A 15,667-nucleotide genomic window follows, 5' to 3' on the forward strand; every position below is an offset into this window, starting at 1 on the left:
GGAAGATTCAGCCTATTCTATTCTACAGAGAGGGGAGGAGGAAGATTCAGCCTATTATATTTTAAAGAGAGGGAGGGAGCAAGGATTAACCCATTCTATTCTACTGAGAGGGGAGGAGGAAGGATCAGCCCATTATATTCTACACAGAAATGAAGAGGAAGGATCAGCCAATTCTATTATACAAAGAGGAGGAGCAAGATCAGCCCATTATATTCTACAGGGAGAGGAGGAGCAAGATCAGCCCATTATATTCTACAGGGAGAGGAGGAGCAAGAATCAGCCTATTCTATTCTACAGAGAGGGGAGGAGGCAGGAAAAGCCAATTCTACTCTACAGAGAGGGGAGGAGTAAGGACCAGCCCATTCTACTCTACAGAGAGGGGAGGAGTAAGGATCAGCCCATTCTATCTTAGAGAGGGGAGGAGGAAGGATCAGCCCATTCTTATTTACAGAGGGGGCAGGAGCAAGGATCAACCCATTCTATTCTACAGAGAGAGTAAGAGGAAGAAGCAGCCCATTCTATTCTACAGAGAGGGGAGGAGCAAGGATCAACTCATTCTATTCTACAGAGAGGGGAAGAGGAAGGATCAACCCATTCTATTCTACAGAGAGAGGAAGAGGAAGGAGCAGCCCATTCTATTCTACAGAGAGGGGAGGAGCAAGGATTAACCCATTCTATTCTACAGAGAGGGGAGGAGGAAGGATCAACCCATTTTATTCCACAGAGAGGGGAAGAGGAAGGATCAACCCATCCTATTCTACAGAGAGGAGAGGAGAAAGGAGCAGCCAATTCTATTCTACAGAGAGGGGAGGAGCAAGGATCAGCCCATTCTTTTCTACAGAGAGGGGAGGAGCAAGGATCAGCCCATTCTAGTATTCTACAGAGAGGGGAGGAGCAAGGATCAGCCCATTCTAGTATTCTACAGAGAGGGGAGGAGGAAGGTGCAGCCAATTTTATTGTATGGGGGGGGGGGGGGGGGGGGGGACAGCAGCCAATTCCATTCTACAGAGAGTGGGAGGATGAAGGAGCCACCCATTAATTTCTACACGGGGGGGTGGGGGGGGGGAATACAAAGCCCCCCCCCCCCCCCCTCCCCATTGGTACAGTGAGTGTCTTTTTTTTCCTCCCGGCTGTTTCAGGTTTACTTAACAAAGAAAAAAAAAAATTCCAATAGTGTATGTCTACATTTAAGCACTGGGTTTTCTGTGACTGTAGCCTACTGAGAAAGGTATTTGACCATGACAGCGACTCACCAATAGTTGCTTTCCATCCTCATTGAGAAGAACTGTCTCCAAGGTTTGCTGGATGTAAATGCCTTCATTGAGATCATCTAAATACCTAAAACAAGAAGCCACATTTAATAATTGCAGGGATAACTGCAGGAATATTGTCTAAGCAATGCTCTCTGTGTGTAGCATAAATAACAGGGCTTTATTCACGATTTCTTCACTTCCTGTTTGGCAATCATGTATTCGGGAGAACCTGAGAAGCACAGAAAACACGAGGCTCTGTACAGCTATATTTGACCAAACAAATGCTCTCCTGTGCCTTCTGTGAACGCTGAAACGTATGGGTGGAGCGTCACTCAACCCCCCCTCCTAAAAAAACATCTTACCTTAAATGATACATGAGCTAAGACAAGGAGAGAAAAGCTTTACTTACTTGCTTCTTCCAGCCCCTAGAAGTCTCTCTGTCCAGCGCCGATGTTCTGCTGTGCTGTAGGCTGCTGCTGTCCCCTTTGTAACATGTGGTCACACCCCTCATGATTGTGCTCCTGTCGCTGGAAACGTTCTGTTCTCACACAGTTCTAGTCCGCTATGGAGTCACCTTATGTGTATCAAAGTTTTGGGCAAAGTCTGACACTTTGATATCACGCTGAGCTGTGAAATACAGTTATTACACTGGTGCCCTAGCAATTGGGGCGAAGCTACAGCACGCTGGCCCTGCCCCCCAACCCTCTGCTGATGCGGGTTTTCTCCTCACTCTAGTGTGAGGTGGTAGAGACCCTCTGGGTCATCGCCGCAATACCACTCCCCCGATCATCCAAAATTGAATTGGATAGGGTTAACACATCTAAAAGGGTATGGCAAAGCAGGCTGTTTGTACATTTGAATTTACAGTAGCTTTTGGAGCACCAAGCAAAAAAACAAAACAAAACAAAAAATAAGAATAAAAAGACTAGCACTGATATCTATATATAAATTAAAATACTGATGATACTGCATCCAGTATGTCTCCTATTTTGTGTGTCAGGAAACACATATTAACATCAGCCATTAGGATTTGGGGTCAGTTTATTCTAGGGATGGTCAATGAAATGCAAATAATTTTGAGTTGATGCAGGACTAGGCAAATGACGTATGCAAATTTATGCTGCTTGAAAATGGACCAATCAAATTTGACCTCAGCAGGATTTGATTGGTCCATTTTCAAGCTGCGTAAATTTGCGTACAAAATTTGCATAATGCTGCATCAACTCAAAGTCATTTGCTTCTCAATGACCATCTCAAGTTCATGCAAAATTTTCCTGGAAGTTGAAGAGCAGAAGTCTTACCTGTTTAAATCCAATATGTACTTATGAACGCTCTCAAAGGCTAAATAGAATCTTGTGAGGATTTCTATGTTGTTCTCCCGAAACTCCTCATCCAGATCCTGAAGTTCTGGTTTGGCCTCCAGCTTCCCCTCGAAGTTCTCTGGGCCCTGCGGACAAGTAGCCATTAAGAGTTTGCTGGTAAATAAGGGAAAACAGTGAACAGTACACAGCCATGAATACTAACGTAAACTTTGTGTACAAAAACATAGCTTGGTGTAACACTGGTGTGCTCTCTGATCGCATGACCACCATGACACACACACACACACACACACACACACACACACACACACACACACACACACACACACACAGTATTCAAAAAGGGGGTTTACGGGAAACAACTTTCTATGAACACTTAAAATTAAATTTGCTCACAGTGGGAAGAGGCTAAAGAAAACTGAATTGGGGTTTGAATAGATATAAATTTTAAAAACAAACCTGTGAGTAAACAAAAGTAAAACAAAAAGATACTTACCCAAGTAGAGGGAGGTCTCTGGATGCTCCAGGTGATTTCCATGTCTTTCTCAGCACCCTCTTATTCTTTGTGCAAGTACTCCTGTCTGTGTACGAAATGTGGCTATACTGCTGATACCCGAGTATGACCTGTGCAGTAGCACAAAGCCGGTCATGCACAGATGCTTCGGCAGAGGTGCAGGCTGGACTCGTACACGGATGGGAACGTGGCCCCAAGCCTATATTTGACAGCTAAGATCACCTAGGACTTATGAACTGAATCAGCACAAATGGTACAGTTATGGGAAAATGGCCATTACCCCATAACAGCTTCCGGGTCAGCACTCTGTTAAACTGTAATATTGTCCTCTTGAGCCATAAGGAAACATGGGCATTACCTTCCTCATCAGTTGTCCTTTCAGTTATAACTGACAGCAACTGATATGTAACTGCCATCAACTGATACAAAATCTTCTCAGAACTGTAAGCAATCATTGTTAGAAGGAAATGGTAAGCTTCCAAAGGTGGTCGTGCCCATTAACAGTACAATTTTTCAATAAATGCAATCTTTAGATATGATTTGAACAATCGTAAGTAATTTGAAGGCAATTATCGAACGTTCACATTTACTGAACGATTCTTTCTTCAAATGCGATCAATTTTATCCTTTAAAGAAATCGACCAAAGAATCGTTCACTATTGATTGCCTTAATAAATGGCAAATTTTATATACCATTCTACTGTAAAAATTGCATCGGAAGATTGCATTTGGTGAAAAAAATTGTACAGTTAATGGGGCACCTTTAGAAGAAAATGGTGAGCTTCTGAGAGGAACTAATGTCGAGGTAAGTATGTAATATTCATTTGCAGGAGCATCGTGTGTTAATTTTAAAATTTTTTACTCGGTTCAGGTTCCCTTTAAACAATATAAATAAGCCCCATTGGACCAGGCATCTGCTGACTTGCCTTGAAGTAGCTGAAGTCGAAGATGATCTCTCCATACTTCTGTTGGTCGGTCTTGTCCTTCAGTTTGAACACAGCGGGCACAAACTCAGACAAGCGCAGCAGCTCAGCGATGATGGCATTCCCCCGCGAGACTATCCGCAGCACCGCTTGTCCACAGAAGTTGTTCTCTGCTAGAAAGTCGAGCATTATCGCTCAATGGGAGGTGGAGTCCTGACAAGAAAACCTGTATGGGGAGAGAAGGGGAGTGTATGGTATGTACTACACAGAATAAGAACAGTAAATATGCAACGGTTATCAAACTGATCATCAGGAAATAAAAACTTTATCAAAACACGTTTTATATGAATAACAGACAACATCATTGCTCATACACATGTTGATTTCTAGCTTTTATACTAGTCCACATTTTGCCTTAGATTATGATAGGGACTTTAGACTTTGGTATGGATTAAATCGTGAGTTTCTCTGAGGACAGTGACATGACTATGTACTCTGTAAAGTGCTGCAGAAGATGTCAGTGCTATATAAATACATAATAATAATATGGTAGGACATCAGACTATGACAGGGATTACATTGCGAGCTCCTCTGAGGACAGTCAGTGACATGACTATGTACTCTGTAAAGTGCTGAAAGAGATGTCAGTGCTATATAAACACATAATAACAATATGGTAGGACATTAGACTATGACTATGGTAGGATTAGATTGTGAGCTCCTCTGTGGACAGTCAGTGACATGACTGTAGTATGACACAGGGAGAGGACACATAGAGGGATACAGTATAATCATGGTAAGAGGATCACACAATATAGAATAGACAGGGACAGAGGGGATGACGTCACACCTCAGCACGGGCACAGCAGAGTCGCGCAGTCACCGGAGATCCCAGACATCCCCCTCCAGCAGCAGCTCCCCTATTCTAACAGTGTGTCACATGACCCACTACCGCTCCGTCACCTGACCGCGGCGCTTTACTCTGACGACACAGCGCGCCCGCTGCCATGGTGACTGGCGGAGGAGGCGGGGCCTGGCGAGAACAGAGTGGCGGGTGATCGGCGCTGCGTGCAGGTGAGAGAGTGACACGGCTGCCTGAGGAGACAGAGTGTGGTGTGTGGCTGCTCAGTCCTGTGTGTAGGGGGGCTTATGTCTGTGCAGGACCCCCTCATTACGTCACATCCGGGCCACTGGACCCCTCCTGCACCTCAGACCTCCAGAGCTGCTGGACATGATCTACACAGTCCTGTCTTATTCTCCCTTTTGTCTGCTGAGCCCATAGCTCCCAACTGTCCCTCTTTTGGAGGGACAGTCCCTCTTTGGGAGGCCTGTCCCTCTGTCCTCCTCATTTGTCCCTCTTTCAGGACTTTGTCCCTCTTGTAAATATATATATTTCTATATTAAAACATGTGCTTGACTCTAACCTTTATTTAGAGTGACCATATTTTTGTGGGTCCAACCTGGGACGGGGAGGGGGGCGGCGTGAGGAGCGTGCAGTGGCGAAGACTGGGGGAGGGGGGCTGCGGGGCGCGCCGCGCCGAAAAAATGGGCGTGGCCATGACATTGTATGGGCGGAGCTAACGTAATGATGTAACAGCGAGGCATAAGAAAGCAGTGTTTACGCCATGATGTGGACAAATGAGACTTTGTATCATGGGTGTGCAGAAACTGTGTGATGCTAATAGTATACCGTAACCACAAAGCAGCAAACATAGCCATCTATGACCATTAAATAATAAATGCAGTAACAGTTACCCCGGACACCAGAAAATAAACGCAATAGGCAACATGTCAGTATAAAATAAATGCAATGCGGGCAAACATGTCAGTACAAAATAAACGCAATGCGGGCAAACATTTCACCAGAAAATAAACACAATGCAGGCAAACATTTCACCAGAAAATAAACGCACTGCGGGCAAACATTTCACCAGAAAAGAAACGCACTGCGGGCAAACATTTCACCAGAAAAGAAACGCACTGCGGGCAAACATTTCACCAGAAAAGAAACGCACTGCGGGCAAACATTTCACCAGAAAAGAAACGCACTGCGGCCAAACATTTCACCAGAAAAGAAACGCAATGCGGGCAAACATTTCACCAGAAAAGAAACGCACTGCGGGCAAACATTTCACCAGAAAAGAAACGCACTGCGAGCAAACATTTCACCAGAAAAGAAACGCACTGCGGCCAAACATTTCACCAGAAAAGAAACGCAATGCGGGCAAACATTTCACCAGAAAAGAAACGCACTGCGGGCAAACATTTCACCAGAAAAGAAACGCACTGCGAGCAAACATTTCACCAGAAAAGAAACGCACTGCGGGCAAACATTTCACCAGAAAAGAAACGCACTGCGGCCAAACATTTCACCAGAAAAGAAACTCACTGCGGCCAAACATTTCACCAGAAAAGAAACGCAATGCGAGCAAACATTTCGCCAGAAAAGAAACGCACTGCGGGCAAACATTTCGCCAGAAAAGAAATGCAATGCGGGTAAACATTTCGCCAGAAAAGAAACGCACTGCGGGCAAACATTTCACCAGAAAAGAAACGCACTGCGGCCAAACATTTCACCAGAAAAGAAATGCACTGCGGGCAAACATTTCGCCAGAAAAGAAACGCACTGCAGGCAAACATTTCGCCAGAAAAGAAACAATGTGGGCAAACAATAACATTTCACTAGAAAAGAAACAATGCGGGCAAACATTTCACCAGAAAAGAAACAATGCGGGCAAACATTTCACCAGAAAAGAAACAATGCGGGCAAACATTTCACCGGAAAAGAAACAATGCGGGCAAACATTTCACCTGGAAAAGAAACAATGCGGGCAAACATTTCACCTGGAAAAGAAACAATGCGGGCAAACATTTCACCTGGAAAAGAAACAATGCGGGCAAACATTTCACCTGGAAAAGAAACAATGCGGGCAAACATTTCACCTGGAAAAGAAACAATGCGGGCAAACATTTCACCTGGAAAAGAAACAATGCGGGCAAACATTTCACCTGGAAAAGAAACAATGCGGGCAAACATTTCACCTGGAAAAGAAACAATGCGGGCAAACATTTCACCAGAAAAGAAACAATGCGGGCAAACATTTCACCTGGAAAAGAAAGCATTTACTCACCTGGCAGAAGTGTCCGGCCTCTGGCGCGCTGCTCCGTCCCGGGACCGTCTTGTTCCTCCTGCTCTGGTCTCCCGCGCTGACAGGGCTACGGCAAGATGGCGCCCGAAGCCCTGTACTAGTGACACAAATAGGTCTCCAGTACAGGGCTCCGGCAGCCATCTTGCCGTAGCCCTGCTCGCCTGCTGGTGTCGGAAACAGACACCGGAAGAGGAGGCTGGAGCGGGGCTGCGGGCAATGAACTGGCACGGCGTCTATAGACGCCGCTGCCAGTTCATTGAGGAGAGAGTGGCCAGAGTCCCGAGGACGGGACGTCCCGCTGCTCAAAGCGGGACGTTTCCCGGGACCTCATTAAGCCTGGGACAGCGGACCCCGAATCCGGGACGTGTCCCGGGCAATCCGGGACGTCTGGTCACTCTACTTTATTCCCATCCTTTAAATTTATATATTTCTAATTTTAAAATGTTAATATGAAAGAAAATGAACCAGGATAGAAAAAACTGTGGTTTGAATTATAAAACAGCATATTTTTCTTATGAAATCTTTATGGTATGTGTGACTAGGGGTGTGATCAGGGGTGTTGCTTAAGTGTCCCTCTTTCTCATCTCAAAGTTGGGAGGTATGTGAGCCTCCTGTTAACTCTTTCATTACACATCCCACCGCCAGTCTTTATCTCCAGACCCATGCTCACCATCGCTAGAAAATGAGTGATCACCAACAGATGAGTGGACAATGTCTGAGCATGGTTAAATTCAACGATGGTACAATGGCGGTCTGCTAATCAGATTGTTAGCACAAAGCGTAAAAACGAGGTCTTGGCAGTATGTGGTTAGCTACCTGTGAGATGTTTGAATGGTGCAATTGTTATCATTCATACGAATGACTACTGCCAGTTATCATCTGAACCAATCTACAAGGATGGGTCGGCCATACATAGGTGATAACTGCTGTGTTGTACTGTTGGTGGAATACTTTTCAAAAATCTTGGCCAACCTGCCATTACAACCTCAGTGTTCTCCCCAGGCTCTTTTAGCCGGGTGCTCCACCCGCCTAGTTTTGGTGAGCACCCGGCTGTCATCAGCTCACATCCTTTACTGCTGTAAGCAGAGTTATGCAAAGAAGTGCTGGCCCAGCATTCCCTCATCTCGCCCCACCCGGCTAGTTTTTTAATACCACCTGGCTACTTTTTCATACCACCCGACTGGAAAAAAATTCTGGGGAGAACACTGCAACCTGCCGTTAATTTTGGGCTCCGGGGGTTGAGTGTGTGGAGGGAGTGATTGAGATTGTTGAATTTTTGAACCACATGCCCTCTGTTACTCTTTGCTTCCCAGATGTCTCATATAGCACCTTCTAGCCACGTTATTATGACCAGGGGAGAAAAGGCAAGAGCGAGATGCAGTTCTGCCTGGTGCAAAACAGAACCAGTGTGTTGGTGGGCTGGTTCCTCGTCGATATGCTGCTCTCTACACTGAGGGGCCAAAAAATTAGAGACACCCTCTAATAATGAGTTGGTCTACCTTTGGCTCTGATCACAGAGGAATGTTGGCCCAAGCTGACATAATGGCAGCCCTAAGTTGGGTCAGATTGGATGGTGGCATTTCCAAGCTTTGAAGTGATCTTGCGACTTTGTCCCATAAATTCTCAATAGGATTGAGGTCAGGGGACTGAGCTGGCCATGGAAGAAAGTTAAACTGTGATGTTCCTCAAACCGATTTGAGACAGATCGAGCACAGTGGCAAGGGCCCACAACAGGTGTCTCTTCCTGTTTTTCTGTGATACCAAAGGCACTCTTGATGATCTCCTGCGGCTGAAGCCCATCCTTTGCAAACGTCTGTCTTTTTGTGTGTTGATATAGGCTTTGTGAAGCACCAGCATTGAATTCAGCTATAATTTGTCATGTTATTGCCCTTTGGTTGTTGCAAAATTCGTGTTTGCCTGCGAAAATTCACGATTGTGGGTGTGAATTCGCGATTGCACGCTAAAGAGCATTAAAACGGCCGGGATATGAGTTATCACAGTTTAATGAATCAAGCCTTTCTCGTTCACCAGCTTTTTTGACCAGAGTAGTCCTTATCGCTTGAATTTGTTTTTCATCTGCCACTCTCTTAACACCTGAGATAATGTTGGTTGAGAAAATCCTAAGAGTCATTGTTTTAAAGATGCTTCATTCAATCAAACGGATTTCACATCTGTGGACCAGTGAAGTAGTTGCTGGCACTAGGACCCCGTAGCAGTATAATCCAGAAAATCCAAAGAGGGATCTGCACACGGACTTTTGGAACATTATGACTTTTATTGTTCCAGCACACTCATGAAAGACATCTGACCATCAAAGCCGACAATCATTTCAGGGACTATCTATCCGGTTCCCTTTATTAAGGCGTAGGCAGACAAAACATGTACATCCACAAGTGCAAAAACCAAATTATATAAAGCATACCCAAAGAGAAAACGCATCCTCAGTAATCGGTTAGCTCCACCCCTGATCAGGTGGTAATGAGTACCGTGTATACTCGCATAAAAGCCAACCTGCGTATAAGCCCGAAGTACTTGCTTTTCCATCTGTAACCAAGAAAAGTGATTGACTCACGTATAAGCCTCCTCCCCAGTAGTCAGATGTGCCCCCAGTACAAGTCATTCCTTCGCCCCGTAGTCAGATGTGCCACAAGGATGATACAGCTGTCTCAAGATGTCACTAGATGGTGTCATAGATATGAGATAGTGATTGCCACACAGGAAGAACACTTGATAATTGTACTGCTGACACATTTCTTGCACGCTCCGCTCTACAAGCCAGGGGACACAGGTAGTCTTGAGCAGCACTCTCTGCACACCATGTTGCAGGGGATGGGGGGGGGGAGGGTACGGACACAGCAGGGAGCCAGCTGGTAAGAACAGGATCACTAGTGCACAATCCTTACGCTCCTCTGCCAGTAACAAAACCTGATCCACCAACCGTTCAGCTCCACTGTCTCGCATATAAGCCGAGAGGGTAACTTTTCAGTACCATTTTTGTACCGAAAAATTAGGCTTATACGTGAGTATATACAGTAATTGTTATTCCCAACATTTAAATGTCGCTGGTCAAATGAATAGTGATCATCATTCAAGAGAGGAGCTGGTCTGGCACTGTAGCTTTAATTCATGTCAGCAAGCATACATAGGTGAAAACAGTGATGTGGCATAGTGATACATGTGTTTCACAGGTACTTATCGTGCTGCTGCCGAGGTGAGGGAGACGTCTGTGGGCGCCAGTGGGTGCACGGCCTTACGACCGTTTCGCTGTGGAATAAGCCTTGCTTCTTCGGAGGCATGTGTGCACAATGTGTGGATCGGAAGACGCTAGTGAAATAGCTTACTTCCGTAAAAGGTCCCCGCCTACCATACCCACAATCCCCAGTAGCCTAGCCAATGAGAGCACGTCACTGCACGGAGGGGAGCGCGATGACGTTGCACGCCGCCCGCTCCTCAGAACTACTGAAGCAACGGACGTACGTGCGTTCCAATGGGGGCTGCTCCACCCCCCAAGCCGCGTCACTGGCTGCCAAACGGACTCCCAGCCGAAACGCAGCCAGGGGGCGTGTATCGTGCAGGACTCCGTTGTTTACGTATCAAGTTGCCAAGGGAACTGCCTGGAACCAGCTTATTAGCTTAGAAAAAATACGCAAATCTATATTTATGGAAAAATATAAAAAATAAATATAACAAGCCACGGTGGAGGCTCTCCATGCATATAAGAAAGCATGTACGGGAAAGGCATTGGGAGAGGGGAGGGGGAAGAGAGAAAAGGAGAGTGGGGGTGAATAGTGAATCTGCTACAATTACCAGCTTTGGTGGTTGGAAGCCTCTGCATTGAACGTGTAAGCCGTCCATTCTCTGTTGATCTGGCAGTGGGTGTAGCCTAGCGGTTTGAGGTGATTGTGGCAGGACCAAACAGGTCACAGCCTGCTACTGGTGGGCCCCATGGTGATCCCAATGCACAGCCCTTGCTGACCTATGGATTGCCAGCCTGCTTCCTGTGCACCTTCCCCGTGTTCCTGGCTACGTTGTCAGTCATGTGGCCTGCTTTGACTTTAGTATCACGTGGGCCAGTCAATGCTGCCACTGCCCTATCATTCACGTGGCCCGCAGTGACATCACGGCGTCACGGGGGAGAATCAGTGCTGCTGCCGCTACCCATACCTGGAATCGTCTCTGTGGAGACCATCGGGTACTGGCAGTGACGCTTGCAGAGCTCAGAAACCCGCCACAAGGTGTTCTCCCATATCCGGAAAACAACGCCATAAGTAGTTTTGGGGTAATACAGATTTTATGTTTATTTCATGCTCCTTGGACTTGTACTTTATTTGTTATAATAATAATAATAATAAAAAATGCTGTCTCTAATCCATCTTTCATCTTTTCCCCTGTACTGCAATAATCCATCAAATATCAAAAGAAATACTGCATAAGGTAAAAATCTTAAGGGGCCCATACACTGGTCGTTTTCATTGATCGATCGATTCTATGGAATTGATCGATCAGAAATCGATTCTATCAAATCTATTAATCGATTTGCGGCCGATTTCGATCGATTTGATCTATCTGACTGGATGGAAAATCTAGGTGGATCCATCTGTTGCTGGCAGCAGATCAATGGCCCATAGAGTTACATTGGATCTAATGGTCCAATAATGCATTTAGACGATTTCCAATAGATTTCATTTTGAAATCTATTGGAAATCTGTTCCTAGTGTGTGGCACTCATCAGATAGATTCCTGTCAGATTTGACTTGACAGGCATCTGACAGAAATCTATCTGAAGGTCGAATCTGCTGCAAATCTACAAGTGTATGGCCACCTTTAGTGAATTCAGAAACAACAATACCAGCACAACTGTCATCTTCGTGTTTACTATTTACCCGCATCAGTGTTTTACTTCGGCTAACATCTGGAAATACCATCTTATTATTATGCATTGTATAACATACAGAATGTGTTATTTTACCAGCCTATTATTTTTCACCAAATGTGTCTTTAGTGAACTATTGGGTTGATTCACAAAGGTTACTTTTCACCTTAACTGTAAAGGGGCCCATACACCTAACGATTTTTCCGTCGATATACAGCAGATTTGATAACTGTGATCGAATCTGCTGTGAAATCGTAACGCAAACGGTTGACTTCCGTCCAAAATCAATCGTTCCTGTCGAGCCGTTTGTGCGGAAGATTTTGCTCGATCGCCGGCCGGGTCGGGAGTGCGTCGATAGCGGCGTTCGAATGCCCGACGACCGACGCAATACAGCGGCAATACATTACCTGCTCTGGCCGGCGCGAGTCCTCCCAGTCACCGCTGTCTCTTCTACGCTGGGCTCCAGGGCTGCAGCTTCACTGAACTTCCTGTCCCGGCAGGAAGTTTAAACAGTAGAGCGCCCTCTACTGTTTAAACTTCCCCGGACAGAAAGAAGCGAAGCCTGCCGGTCCCGAACCCAGTGGAGAAGAGACAGCGGTGACCGGGGGGGACTTGCGCCGGCCGGAGCAGGAAATGTATGCGGGGGGGAGCGGCGGCAGCACCACCACCACAGATTGTGATCGGTTTCATGCTGAAATCGATTCACAATCTGTTTGCAGTAAAGGCGGCCATACGATCCCTCTCTGATCAGATTCGATCAGAGAGGGATCGATCTGTTGGTCGAATCTGATGGCAAATCAACCAGTGTATGGCCACCTATCGGAGTGCTAATGCATGAGATAAACAAAAAAGGAGAGATTATTCATGAGATAAATAGGTAAGGAGAGCTAAACCATAAGTAAAGCCTGGTTCACACTAGGTCCGGAAACTTATCCTTGGCTCCGTTTTTCAGCCTGGGTCAAAACCCGGAGCCGCGGATAGCAATGTTAAAAATATCAGCCATCTTCACCCCCCCCCCCCCCAAAAGAAAAAACCTGATCCGTCTGCGTTTGCGGGGACCCGTTTTCAAAACCTGAACGGACGGTCCAGATTTGCTGCATTTTCACGGACCCTGGATACACTGAGGGGTAGTGAAAATGAATGGGAAACGGATCCCCCTCTACACAGGCACAAATGGACACAGAAACGGATCCGGTTCTGTGTCACAGCCTATGGGTGAGAGGGGCCGCCATGCTAGAGGGGGAAGCAGCCAGGACAGGGGTGGCAGCGGGGAGGGGGGTCGCCCTCCCTCACCTGGGTCCCCCATCCCCACTCCCCCTCCAGCTAGTTTCACATTTAAAAATCATTTAAAATCAATATAATGTAGCAGGTGGCGAGCGGGGAACTTACTTCCTTGCGTCACACCGCTGCCACGTCACTTCCTGTAATGCCGTCCTCTGATGTTCATTGGACAGCATTACAGGAAGTGATGCAGCGAGCGGTGAAGCGCAAGGAAGTAAGTTTCCTGCTCACCGCCTGCTACATTATATTGATTTTAAATGACTTTTAAATTATTGAAACTAGCTGGCGAGGGAGCGGAGAAGCGGGGACCCAGCGCTGCCCCCTTCCTGCCTGCTCTCCCCTCTAGCATGGTGGCCCCCCACCCACAGCCAGGGCTTGGGACATTTCCACGGACTGGAAACGTCCTTGCAAAAAAAAAGCAATTTCTCTCAGAACGGAGAGAGAAAAAAAATTGTTTACAAAAACGGATCTATTCTGCAGGGCACAAGTGTGGACCTAGCCTTATGTCAAATAAGGAGAGCTAAACCATGAGTATTGTCATTTAAGGAGAGATACATTTAAGAGTTAATAAATAAGGTGAGATAATGTAACAGAAAAGCTTTGTGAATCAGGCCCATTATGAGGTATTGCTGTGCCTTTTTCAGTATATGTTGGCAGTCTGCTGAGTGAATTGTTTCTATTATTAGGTAATCGTTGAACATGGCAGGTCATGGTGCTCCTCTCATCTCCTTCTCCTCTGTGGATACTTCGCTCTCCTCCCTGAAGCAGTGCCAGAACTACATTGACACGGGCATGGACATCGCCACCAGCGTCGCCCTGGATCTGCTGCAGAGCGGCTGTGAGTACCACCTTCACTTCCTCTCTGAAAGGGAAACTCCACCCAGAATGCATTGTGTACAGGACACAGTAAGGTCGCAGACCTGTAGTAGTATCGTTGGCCAATGACATCAGGGCCGGAAAATTGTGTACATTCCTGAATTGTACAGCTGCCACCGTTTTCAGACACACCTGTGTTTCTCCTTTGCAAACAGACAAGAACACAGACAGCATTTTACTTGATAAGTATTAAGGCTCGTGCACACGTCGGATTTTTTTAAACGACCCGTCGTTTAGACGTCCGGTCGTTCAGTCGTCCGGACGTCAAATCGGGCGTGTGTACAGTCCGTCGTTCAGCTCAGTGGCGGACATACGGCCGTGCAGGCCGTGCCGCCGCACGAGGGCCCCTGAAGTTCTGCTGCTTCAGGGGCCCATTAAGTATTGCAGGTTTTTTTTTTTTTTATTTTATTTTATTTTTTTTTAACCTGGGGGGCCCAACTCCTGTCCTCCCCCCTCACCTCGCCCCCCCCCCCCCTCATGCGGCGGGAGAGCGGAAAATACAAGAAGTCTCCGGCCGGGGCGGCAGCTGCCGCTTGGTCTCCAGCTTTGGAGACATATCGGAAACTAAGCAGCAGCTGCCTCTAGCGTCTGCTGCAGCCCCGGCCGGAGACTTCCTGTATTTTCTGCTCTCCCGCCGGCTGCAGCGCATACCGGGAGGGGGGCCCCGAGGTGAGTGAGGGAGGATAGGAGTCGGGCCCCCCACCCGGATAGCTACCCACCCGGCTACCTTACCCACCCACCCGGCTACCTACCCCGCTACCTAACCATCCACCCGGCTACCTACCCGGCTACCTAACCAGGCTACCTACCCACCCACCCGGCTACCTAGCTACCCACCCGGCTACCTAACCACCCTGCCGGCTATCTACCTGGCTACCTACCCACCCGGCTACCTAGCTACCCACCCGGCTACCTGACCACCCTGCCGGCTATCTACCTGGCTACCTACCCACCCGGCTACCTAGCTACCCACCCGGCTACCTAACCACCCTGCCGGCTATCTACCTGGCTACCTACCCACCCGGCTACCTAGCTACCCACCCGGCTACCTAACCACCCTGCCGGCTACCTACCCACCCGGCTACCTAGCTACCCACCCGGCTACCTAACCACCCTGCCGGCTATCTACCTGGCTACCTACCCACCCGGCTACCTACCCACCCTGCTGGCTACCTACCCACCCGGCTACCTACCTACCCACCCGGATACCTACCTACCCACCCGGCTACCTACCCACCCACCCGGCTACCTACCCACCCGGCTACCTAACCACCCTGCCGGCTATCTACCTGGCTACCTACCCACCCGGCTACCTAGCTACCCACCCGGCTACCTGACCACCCTGCCGGCTATCTACCTGGCTACCTACCCACCCGGCTACCTAGCTACCCACCCGGCTACCTAACCACCCTGCCGGCTATCTACCTGGCTACCTACCCACCCGGCTACCTAGCTACCCACCCGGCTACCTAACCA

At 47.5% G+C, this 15,667-nt stretch overlaps 2 protein-coding genes across 2 annotated transcripts in view; one reads left to right on the plus strand and one right to left on the minus strand.

The window, feature by feature from the left end:
* The window catches only part of WASHC5 (WASH complex subunit 5), a 69,248-nt gene extending 64,148 nt beyond the window's left edge, over positions 1–5,100 (minus strand). Inside the window, exons 1-4 of the mRNA XM_068238020.1 lie at positions 4,863–5,100; positions 4,016–4,238; positions 2,555–2,700; positions 1,254–1,338 (exon numbers count right to left, since the gene is read on the minus strand). Of these exons, the coding sequence (XP_068094121.1) occupies positions 1,254–1,338; positions 2,555–2,700; positions 4,016–4,201 (417 nt within the window). The 5' untranslated portion in view covers positions 4,202–4,238; positions 4,863–5,100. The remainder of the gene's footprint in view (positions 1–1,253; positions 1,339–2,554; positions 2,701–4,015; positions 4,239–4,862) is intronic.
* Positions 4,983–15,667, plus strand: part of NSMCE2 (NSE2 (MMS21) homolog, SMC5-SMC6 complex SUMO ligase) — a 305,269-nt gene continuing 294,584 nt past the window's right edge. Inside the window, exons 1-2 of the mRNA XM_068238021.1 lie at positions 4,983–5,086; positions 14,002–14,153. Coding sequence (XP_068094122.1) covers positions 14,015–14,153 — 139 coding nt within the window. The 5' untranslated portion in view covers positions 4,983–5,086; positions 14,002–14,014. The remainder of the gene's footprint in view (positions 5,087–14,001; positions 14,154–15,667) is intronic.

The sequence above is a fragment of the Hyperolius riggenbachi genome, chromosome 5 (genome assembly GCF_040937935.1).
Source record: "Hyperolius riggenbachi isolate aHypRig1 chromosome 5, aHypRig1.pri, whole genome shotgun sequence".
Lineage (NCBI taxonomy): Eukaryota > Metazoa > Chordata > Amphibia > Anura > Hyperoliidae > Hyperolius > Hyperolius riggenbachi.